At 43.8% G+C, this 11,278-nt stretch overlaps 1 protein-coding gene across 1 annotated transcript; it reads right to left on the bottom strand.

Moving 5' to 3' along the window:
* Positions 1-3,332: 3,332 nt before the first annotated feature.
* Positions 3,333-11,278, bottom strand: LOC112893303 (SCY1-like protein 2). The gene is made up of 14 exons (XM_025960549.1): positions 10,644-11,278; positions 9,775-9,879; positions 9,103-9,213; positions 8,383-8,565; positions 8,082-8,208; positions 7,889-7,950; positions 7,562-7,648; positions 6,986-7,072; positions 6,531-6,644; positions 6,228-6,356; positions 6,025-6,087; positions 5,275-5,436; positions 5,047-5,165; positions 3,333-4,974 (listed from the first exon to the last, which is right to left on the bottom strand). Exons 1-14 carry the CDS (start codon positions 11,133-11,135, stop codon positions 3,915-3,917), a joined length of 2,901 nt encoding a protein of 966 aa, XP_025816334.1. The 5' UTR covers positions 11,136-11,278; the 3' UTR covers positions 3,333-3,914.

Raw genomic sequence — 11,278 nt, forward strand, 5'->3', positions numbered from 1 at the left:
GCATATCTGACGAGCCACGCATGTAGTGTGTGATGGGGCTCGTGCGAAAGGCTGGTGCCTCCGGTAGATCTGATCTGAAGGTGACCTCACGGCACAAGAACAGGACCTGCCTAACATGTCATATTCTCACTCATCTGTTGGTCTTTTTTCCATTGATCAGGACACAGTGTCTCTCTGTCATGGTAGGGCTAGTGGCAGCACCTAGCTATAAGCGAGCTGCGTAACTGTAAAGGTTACTTACTCCATGTTGTGAGCCATGCATGGAGCTCAAGAGTACAATGGCACACCACAGCTGGGGTAGCAATGTGTGTGGCTAATAATATGGGATGTTTTGGTTGGCTTTGACTGCCAACAAAAAACATTGGCAGAGAGGGGAGCAAAGCCCAAACGAGGCCCACATCGCCTCCGTGGATGGGCCCCAAGATCGAAGCCCACCCCGTGGGGCATGGAAATGGCCGTATATATTTTTCTGTTCATTCCCTTTATGCCCTTCACCAATTGTGTATTAGCTAAATGGCTATTGTAGTATGTTCTATAGTATATACTTTTTTTTTGGTCTGAAACCAAGTTGGCTGCTTGCTTACAGCCTGCACCTGCATAGAGCACAGTTCCAGGCGAAGAATACCTTCCTGCAAAGGTAATAAAAAGAAGCAACTTGCTGCTGCATGGATGGCTACTTTGCGATTGGAGTTTCTCGCTTTCTTTCTTTTAGTTATTTTAACTGCGCGCACCAGGGAATCCCAGGTTAGTTAGCCTAGGAACTATGCAATGGAATGCGAGGAGAAGGAACATATACAATATATCCCTTTCTCTCTCTACCTAGTCCCTCTAGAGATGAGTGCAGTTGCATTATATATGTAGGATAAAGGAGAAACCACTTGCCCATGGATTAAATCTTCACCTCCATTACTGGAGGCTGCAAGCAAGATTATGCCACAATACTTGGATAGATAGCCAGTAATATTTCCGTTCTATTTGAAATGAACTACTTAGCTTGTTCTAAACGATATATATTCTGAAACGGAGGGAGTACTCCTGTGTGGTAACCACTTCCACTTCAACTTCATACGAAGATGGCGTCCTTCTGTCCTTTTTTTATAAAAAAAAACAAAAGATGGCGCCCTTCTTTTAGTACCTTGATGACAAATTTTACACCTTTGAAAGTGCCATCAAGCATCTCATACGAAGCAGCCGCAAAGTGAAGATGCTCCAGCACAGCATATGCAGCCAGGCGGGCAGGCATTAATCAAAGGCCACCATTAGGCAATAAGCATGATGGGCGGAGCACGCGCGCCGAGGTTGCTTCAGCGCGGGGGCGCGCCGTGACGTCACCACCTACGCCACCGGCGCCGGGGCTCGTGCGCCCGGGGTCGCGGGGCGCGCATCGCAGCAGCAGCAGCAGCGCGGCGTCCCCGCCCGGCTCTCGGCTCGGCGGGTCTGCACGTGAGTGGGGCGCCGCTGCACGTGCGGGCGCCACATGGTGACGTGAGCTTTTCTCTTCTCCGATGCGATGGTCATCGGCTGCCTGGTTAGTAACAGTAACACATGGATTTGGATTTGGATATGGGGGGCCCTTTGCTTTGCATTGGATTCCCTAGGGTACTCGCCCTTGCTGGGCTGACCCTATCCATTTCTTATCTGCCTTCTCTCTCTCACCACCGCTCCTGCCGGTAACCACAATTACATTACTGCCTCACGCAACCCACGCAAACGCATCAATCCCATCATCATCAGACACCTATAGAAATACGATTAATATATGCCCCTTGTCGAAAAAGAAAAAGAAAAAGAAAAGGAACAAAAAGAAATACAAGGGATGCCAAACCGATCGATCGAGATGGTGGCGGTGCATATATGGGGCTCCCCCATATGTAGCTCCAGATGCACGATGGGATATCGATATCGCCATATCGGGATCTCCCAATAATAAGCCAGTCAGGTCGAGACCGTACGTTTGGTTCCCCTGGGCAGGCATGCTGCTGTAACAGCGCGCCGTGAGTGCACAGTGACCGGCCGGCCTCACGTATATACATACCCTCGGACTGAATCTATGCTGTGCGACGACGGCGACTTGCGTGCATGTGCCCTGCCCGACCGTCGCCGTGCCTGCCGTGAATGCCTGCTTGCTATCGTGTTCATGTCGCGTGTGGTGCGCAGCTGCTTGCTTGGTCAGATGCGGATGGCAAGTGATTGGATCTCGATTAGTATATTGAGTTTTAATTTTGCTCTGATCGTGATGACGTTGCCGCGCTGCGAGAGCGCCGGTTATGCCATCCGTTACGAGCAGGGATGTAAATTATATATATTTTATGTTACTGGGTCGATTCGAAGAGTTGATAAAATAAATTAGAATGGCATTCTGCGTAAATAATTTGAGGGGAGAAATGAACCAGAGTGGCGTGCTATCGTAATTAATTAGCTGATAAAAAATACTATTAGATATCTAATTGCATACTTAATTACAAGAAAGATCGATACATGCCTCGCTCTCCCTCTCTCATGCATCCAGCCTATATATGTTTCTAGATGCATGTACACATTGACATTGTCTCTCTGGATGCCTTCTGCCACCGTACGTGAATGTGATCACATGGTGGCGCCCCCATTTATACCACGGCCCATTACACCCATTCCTCCGTACGTCGCCTTTGCAGCAGCGCGGTATTCCTGATCCGGAGCCATGGGCCATGGCTGCTGCGTGCACGCCCGCGCGGCGTTGGTTTCCCGATCAATCAATGGCCGCATCATGCATGCATGCATCCACTTGCCTCCAGCCCCCTGCCAAGCGAAGACTTGCAGGGGACATCATGAGCAGCGAGCGAGGATATAGCTAGATAGCTCCAAGAACATGGCCATCCCATGGCGGCCATGATCGATCGATGAGAGACGGAGACTGTACCAGCGTCCCTGCAGGCTTCTGACCTCCGATTCGTACTGCAGTATAGTGAGTGAAGGCCAGCTCGCCATGCATTCAATTTTTCCCTGAGCCATTGATCCCCTGGTGCGCCCATCTAACTGAAACATTCCTGCCATCCGACGAAAAATGCATTCATCATGCATGCGCTCTGCGCGGTAGTGGTGCACTGGTCTGCAGGCCTCTGCAGCAAATTCGAAATGCTCGATCGGTGGTGCGTGGATGGGTCAGGGTCACAACTCACAAGACCATTGTTGCTGGATCCAGTTCTGTACAAGGTCAGCATCACAGAATGGGGCACAAGAATCCAACCAGGGATAGCTTTTTGTCAGCAGTACCAAAGATATCAGACTCGAAAAAAAAGGCAACAGGGGCCAAGTTTGGTTAATCAGCTAGGAATGGTAAGGAGAAAGGGACAAACATGAAGATCTACTTTACACAGTTATGGGGTACAATAACAAATGTGGTTTTATCGACGACAGTGAATCCAAACAACATCGGACCAGAATTGCAGACGGCCTTAGTTTGAGCACTACACAACATGGGCCCCTTTACAGAACAAATGAATTATATCAAGCTGGGCAGTGTGGAGTACATGAACAGGGTCCATCTATAAGGCCCATTAAATATGGTGGTACACTATAAGCATTCAAAACTTCATAGCCCAGATAAACATGTCTGACTATATTCACCAACTCTACAAGCTACAGCCGAGTTTTGGACGGGGAGATATACACAACAACATTTCTTGTCTCACCAATATGGAGATGGCCTCCATGCTGACATAAAAATCCTAAGCAAGAGAAAATGTAACCTCTGCAAGATCCCGAAGCAGCTTCCTTCGGACCATAAACCTACCATCCAGCTTCAAACTGACAAGAGAATACACTTTGGCCGCATGCATGACCAAAACAACAATATCATGCTTACCATCCAAAAGGTTTGAAGATGTACAAATTGACATTTGAGAAAAGAAGAACATCGGCCATCCTCTCTTATACTAAAGTAAATCAAGGATAGGTTGTTGTCCTGATGAAGAGTTGGAATTAGGGGGCCGTGATGCTCGGGAGAGTGCTGACTGTCCTTGATTTCTACCACGCCCTCTTCCAACAGCAGCGGATGGAGGAGGGGCAAGCCTGGGTGGGCCATGAGCGGCATTGTTGGTCGTCATGGACAGTGATCCAAAATCAGATTTTGGCTGCATCATGCTCTGGCCAGCACTGGAACTACTTGGATTTGAGAGACCTGTGCTCAGTCCTCCAATTGGATTTCCGAACCCTAGAGCTGTGTTGCCCTGGTTCAAATAGCTGCCAGTTGAGTTCATGCCCATTAAATTGGACGTGTTGGACCAGCTCATCTGGTTGCTTTTCATTTGCCCTAGAGAATTTCCACTGCCACCAAACCCTATGTTTCCTGAGCTAAATCCAGAAACATTTTGATTTGTGTTTGGCCGATGCTCATTTGCTGAAATGCTGGTAGCACTGCTAGGTTTTGGTGGCCAATCGGCAAAAGGATCAATACCATCAAGCCCATCACTAGACAGACTTCCAGAACCATTCTCCTTGTTAACAGACAAGGGTGCATTGAAGTCAGATGATGAGCTGCTACGAGGAGGCCACTCAATGTCAACAGGAACACATGAGCCAGAAGTTTGAGGTCCTGAACTGGGTGCAAGAGATTGCAGCGATGGAAGTGGTTGCGCAGGTGGGATTGTAGCTGCTGTAACCTGTGAAATTAATGATGGCTGCTTTGTTTGAGTGCTGAAATCAAAAGAGAGTGCTGTGGGTTGCTTTGTTTGAGTACTGAAGTCAAAAGGGTCAGCCGATGGTTGCTTTGTTTGTGCACTTGAATCAACAGAGAGAGATGGAGCACTGGTTTTCTTACTAGGACCCCAGTCTTCATCCCATGCAGGGGTGCTCTTTGCAGCTGGTATTTGTGCAGGTTTACCCACCCCTCTTGAGATAGGGTCAGAGTGAATCCCATTTGCCAATGAAGGTGATGCTTTTACCTCTGCATGCCCATTATCTGTGACAGTCACACCCCGCTTCTCTTCAATCTTGCTGTAAAAGTATGTAGTATTTTAGTTGGCATGCACAAGGGAGGGAGTGATGTAGGATATAATTAAATAATACCTTGTGATATCCTTTACAAATAGCATGTACTTGGCAAATTGTTGTACATTTAGTTGATGTGCTGTGAGCAACGGGAAGATGAGAGGAATCACATATTCGGCAGCAAACTCAACACCACTCTGGATAAATGACAAAGAAGTTAAATTGAGTATTGCTGAAAGGTAAAATTGGCTTGGAAAAAGGCCTATAAATAAGCAACAGTAAAAATTGTGTGTCAAAAGAACTAACTTGTTTATAGATTGCGTTTGCAACACCAAGTGTGCACATTAGAGTCGGCGCAGAATGGTCAACAGCTGTGCAACGCCGAACAGTCTCCAAGATTCCCAGTATACCTTCTTTGTCCAAGGATGGCACAAGATCTCCTAAACAGCGTAAGGCATTTACACGCACCTATATTTGCAGGAACAGATAGGAACATAAGCAAAATAAAAAGAATATGCAACAGTACAAAGTGAATGATGTACTATTTCCTGAAAGTGATGAGGCAGGATTACCCAAGAAAGCAGCAAATATTTGCAAAACGATGGATAGATAGGAAAGAGAGAGCAACACAATGATAGAACTCTAAAATGTCAATCTTGATAAGCAAAAATGTATTAGAACTACAGTCAACTGAAACATTAGCATACATAGGAAATACTATATGTTGCTAATATTACTTCAGAAAACCAAAATGTCAAGAACAACTAATTTATTACAACACCTATTATGAAGCATTACTAAACTTAGGGCACTGAACATCAATAAGATATTCAGTATAAGCTGCAAGAAGCTCAAAATTACATACAAAAACCATGTATTCGATGTTACGGGGTTTATATACTTCTCTTTTCTTGTGTGAGACTGCTAGAACATAAATAAGGCTGCGGTTTTTCCAATATATAATAGTGTTATTCCCATATTCTAATGCATGCTCACATGATTGAAGATATTAACTACACTGCTAAATTTAGTAGACTAAATTATAGACAAACATACCGCAGCAACTGTAGTCTTTAGAGCTAATCCATGTACACGTGGAAGGACAGCCTGTTTTACTAGCTGCAAGAAAAAAAACATTAAATGAATGCATAACACGCTGTAATCCATGCAGCAAGTGAGAAACCATCTTCTGCTAATGATGGAAAGAAAAACAAAATTGAATGATTAATCTTTGTTTTAGCAAATTATTTCAGGGTAACCTTGATGTCAAGTTGACGAGACAGTGGCACTGTTCGACGCAGAACTTCTTCTTGTAGCCGGGGATCATTGTCATCAAAAGCCCGGACCAGCATTGGAAGAATATGTGATATCAAATGTTCCTGGGTGGCCTGCACAAGACAATAATAATCAGGTCACAAAACACAATAAAAAAAAATCCAATGACTAAACTACATGTTAGTAAATATCTTTTTGTGGATTTAGATCACCATTCTGTTCAGTCATATAGATAACCCAACAAAATAATAGAATCACTAGATATTTCATAAAGTAACCCTGCTTACCTTGTTAATAATGAGATCCGCATGCTTCACAAGCAAAAGAAGTGTTTCGCCTGATGCTGAAGTAAACACTGGAACAAGTGCAGGCAGTGTTGAAAGCTCAAAATCACCTTTGTCCTGTAAAAGAGCAGAAATTAATGGGTGCTCAGAATGGACAGATGCATCTAAGAAAAGATCACCACATATGAAATGCATTTTACTTTCTGAAACCCTATAAACAAAGGAGATGATGGTAAAGTGCACCTAAAATAATTCAGTTGCAGTGAGTTCTGTTGATCTTGCAGCAATAATGATATTTCCATGTGTAGTTAGGACTCTACTACAGTGACATGCATATTTACATGAGAAGTAATAGAAATATAAGCAGCTACTAAGATGGGAGTTCATACTATTCTTTGAAGAAAAAGATTCTATTCACATATTAACAAAGGGTATAAATGAGAAATAGCAGAAATAACCTGAGATTCTGCTATTGTCAGAACCATGGGCAAAATCATTGGCTGCATAACCATGTTGCGTAGCTCAGCACAAAGTGGGGGAAGGACCTGTTGTAAAGTGTGAGTCAGATTTGAAATAACAAATGGATCAACTATTAGCAAGGTTGTTTTTCTTTTCTGGACAAAAAAGTTTCGAAGGCACAAGAAAAACAGAAGTACAATATTCAAATTGGGCAATGGTCAACGAAAGAAGTGATTAGTTTTGTGAAGTTAAGGTCAACTAATTGAGGTTTGTGAATTCTTTTTCATTATTGCCATAAAGGAAGTAACCAGCGGTGAAAGCTCCAAACATTTGTTCTTGATTAAGCATAACAGAAACTTTAAGCTCCAAAGGAAGGAAACTTGAACATTGTACAACGACACAAAACAGAACAGGATAAGCTATTCAATTTATTTGAACACGTGCAGGTTCCACTAGATTCTGTGAAGCATAACATCGTATAAACAAATAATGCTCACATTTAGATCATAGTACACATAAGTAAGTAGTATTGGTTGGAAGAAGATAGAGCGAATGAATTGCGGTATGGAAAATACTTTATATCGAAGAACTCGGGAATCAAAATCCTTCCACATATCTGATAGTGCCTTCAAAAACTCTGTCTTCTGCATATTATCTCTCTCCTGAAAGGAATGTTGTCTTAAAAATAAGAACCATCTCGAGGCACCAAATTGTGTTGTCGTCTCAATTCAATAAATAGCAGTCTAGCAGGCAGTACTCTTGCTGCTATCTTGGCAGGTATGACTAAATAAATCTAGTCAAAGGATTCTCAGACAGCAAAGAAGCAAGATTGGTTTCTCACAATGAAACTTAGCTTTTGCACTATTCTAGGAAAATAAACCAAAGGGATAACAAATACATACAAGCAAATGGTCCAGGAAACGAAGAGCGCGCAACCTCGTATCATTCCGGAAGAAAGAAGAGCCTATAAAAAAGATAGTATTCATAAGCATTTCATGAAACTATGAAGTGATTGTTGTGGTTAGCCCCACCAGTGGATGACACAAAAACTCCATCAATATGCCCGTAAATGAGGAAAAGGAAGGCGAAACACACCTGTAAAGGCCATAGCACTAGGGCGTGATACTGCATCCATTGACAGCATCCTTTGCAAATCCGACACCAAATCAGAAGGGATATTAGAAAAGGCTTCACTTGTTAAATACGTCAAGGCATTCATGTACTGCAAGAATAGGAGGAGACATCAGCATAAGTCATGCAGAATGCAGATGCAACCTGAACAGATGGTAACATGCAAAATCGAAGGGAAGCATAACTCCAGCTGTTTAAACCATTGATGCTAAAAGAACAAAATTTATATTGGCATAATGTTATTCATCTGGATTTTAATACATACCATTTTAACATTGCTATGGCAGTCCAGAAGTGGTCTTCGAGCAATCAGGTGGTAAGCCAGACATCCAAAGCTAAACATGTCACAAGCAGAGCCAATTTTAGAATCTCCACTTCGGACCAATTCCGGTGCAGTGTAATTCAACGATGGTTGAAGAGGTAAAGCTGTATCCTCAACATCATAGTCCTAGAAAGAAACCGAGCAGATAAATTGGTAACAGTTCAGAACATCAGCATGCTAAAACAAGCACGTTCAGAAAAACAGGTTCGATAAGTCACTAATCGGAGAGTGCCAGGAAAAAAAAATAGTGAGCAATGGATATAATTAAATGAAGAAAAAACTTGAAGTGAGGAGTATTTTAATAAAGATTAACACAGGTTCTGGTCCACATCATATATGTCGTTATAAGGCCCAGTAATAACTAGCTACACACAATCACCACATATAACACTAGTGATAAATGTTTGAAAAGTAATACAGAAAAGATCATCTCATGTCTGGAAGAAACTCCATGCCTGAAATATGTATCACACAGAACTATGGAGCAATTTAGAAGTTAATTAGTCAAGATAAATCATTAGAATATTTAGTGGAATATTTCTGTTGCAGGCTTAAAGCTCTAAAGGGAGGATGCAGATTATTTAGTACAAATGAAATATGGTAAAATATATATTGAATTAAAAGTCACCAAAATGACAAGCTGAATGTAGATTACTTACTAACCGAATAATGGAATTGCGGTGATGAAGTCAAACCTCCTGTAGCTTGGTCAATCGAAAGAGCAAAACCAAACCCACCAAGCTTCCAAGACCCACTAGAAGTTATAAAGACCGTCTGTAAAAGAATCAAGATTATTACAGTGCGCTAGCGTACAACTTAAAGAGTTAAAGTTGGCATAATGAAAAGCAAGCACGTAACATCAAACTAATTAGGTACTATCTCAATTCATCCCTCCATTTTGAAATATATAGGACAAACTAATTAGTTGAAACTAACTAGCTTGTCCTAAATGTCATATATTTAAAAGCGGAGCGTGTATATTGGATTCCATGTGGTATTACGCCATCAGTTCCAAAAGCAACATACATTAATTGGTTCCGTATAAAGGAGAACAATGTGAACAAACCAATTTGCAATTTGAGGGAACAAAGCGTTGAGTTTTTTCAGCAACTAAGTGCAAGTAAAAAAAATCGCATCATATTATGCAGCAAGCCTAAATCACAGAATGCCCTTAGAAACATCAGGGGGACTTGGCGGTAAAGCAGAATAACTACACTAAAATGACAAGAGAGCACCAAAACTACAGGATTGCAATGGGCATACAACAAAGAAAATCAATTATCAATAACAGAAAAGGAACAAGCAGAAAACTACAAGCTGAAGAATGGTGATGACCTCGGGCGATATAGCTCGGTGGGCAAGATGAGCATTGTTGTGAAGAAAATCTAACGTCTCTGCAACTTGTAGCAGTCCATGTTTAATCTCAAGTAGCCCCATTTCCTGAAACACAAGAAGAATTTAGCAAACAACTGTGGAACTGAAAAGTATGATTGCGCTTTGGATATTCAAACAATTGCCATGACTAGTGAAACATTCTACACTGAAATAGAAGGAATACAAAACCTAGAAGTACCAATAGCCACTTGTATGACCTGACAAGTTCCAATCCCGCGAGATACCAGATAGTAAGATAAAAGTTTTACAGTCGAAACCGCAAGAATCTCACTCTCAACCTCACATTTGAAACAATTCCTATTATTCTCTAAAGTCCTATACCAAAGAATTTCAGAAGATTTTTACAGATCAGTGAACTATAAGTTAGGAAGTAACAAAACTATGTAATTCCCCGAAAGCATTGTAAAATTTGATACACTGACCCAACAAGTATGCTATTTTTCAAGGAAGGTTTGTTGCAAAATTTTACATTACACCCATTTGGCGAATTTTCTGGATGCGATACTGCTAAATGCTGCATTAGGATCGTAAATGGTATTTTCTTAATTCACGCCTTTGTAATTCTATGATATTAGCTAATCAATAATGGGATGAACAGCTCAAATAGTTGCAATTGCCGGTTTTCAATCACATACCAACACTAATCACCTTAACTTCCTAGGCAGTATCAAGTGCAGTAGTAACGGTAAACTACTACACTTCAGTATTGTAGTCTTCGTATCAGCAAATTAATTGCCTAAGATCGATGCTAGATCGTACATATACAGACAAGCAAAATCGAATTGAAACACGATAGGTCAAAGTCGTACCATTCCCTTGAGCTCCTTGGGAACCTTGCCGACATTGTCCAGGCACCCGAGCGCGTTGGATACGGAGGCGAAGACGGGCTCGGTGGCCATGGCCATGGCGGCCTTGGTCTCGTCGAGCGCCTGCACGACGTGGAGCACGCCCGGGTGGCGCAGGCGCACGAGCCGCGCCGCGTCGGCGCGGACTAGGTCGAGGAAGGCGTCCTCGGCAGCCTTGGACAGCCCCGCCCGCGCCCGCGCCTCGGCGAGCGCGCGCTTGTCGAGCACCCAGACGGAGACGACCGGGTAGGGCGCCGAGGGTGCGCCGTCCCGCGGCCGCGCCGTGTAGATCCGCCACGCGAGCCCGGGGCCGCCGGACCCGGCCTGGTCCAGCAGCTCGTAGTCCTGCAGCGGGCGCGGGCCCGTCACCTCCTGCACCGTCGTCGACACCGTCTTCTCGATCACCGCCGACGCCTTGGCCAGCGCCTGCGTGAGGGTCTTCATGTTGAGCGCCATCGCCCCCCGCCGCCGCCGCCGCTGCAGCTGCCTCCGGCGAGATCTGGAGGCCCCGGCCGCGGTGGTGGATTTCCTCGGGGAGGAGGGGGGGTCGCCTGATCGGTCGGTGGCAGCGCGTGTTTGGTAATTTACGGGAGTTTTTG

Source organism: Panicum hallii, chromosome 5, assembly GCF_002211085.1.
Source record: "Panicum hallii strain FIL2 chromosome 5, PHallii_v3.1, whole genome shotgun sequence".
NCBI classification, from domain to species: domain Eukaryota; kingdom Viridiplantae; phylum Streptophyta; class Magnoliopsida; order Poales; family Poaceae; genus Panicum; species Panicum hallii.

Excerpts from the sequence above, each read along its gene's own strand:
- LOC112893303 (XM_025960549.1), bottom strand. The coding sequence starts at position 11,135 with ATGGCGCTCAACATGAAGACCCTCACGCAGGCGCTGGCCAAGGCGTCG. Across the intron at positions 6,357-6,530 it reads CGGATCTCATTATTAACAAG|GCCACCCAGGAACATTTGAT; the intron begins GTAAGCAGGGTT and ends TGTCTTGTGCAG. Across the intron at positions 5,166-5,274 it reads CAAACGCAATCTATAAACAA|AGTGGTGTTGAGTTTGCTGC; the intron begins GTTAGTTCTTTT and ends TCATTTATCCAG.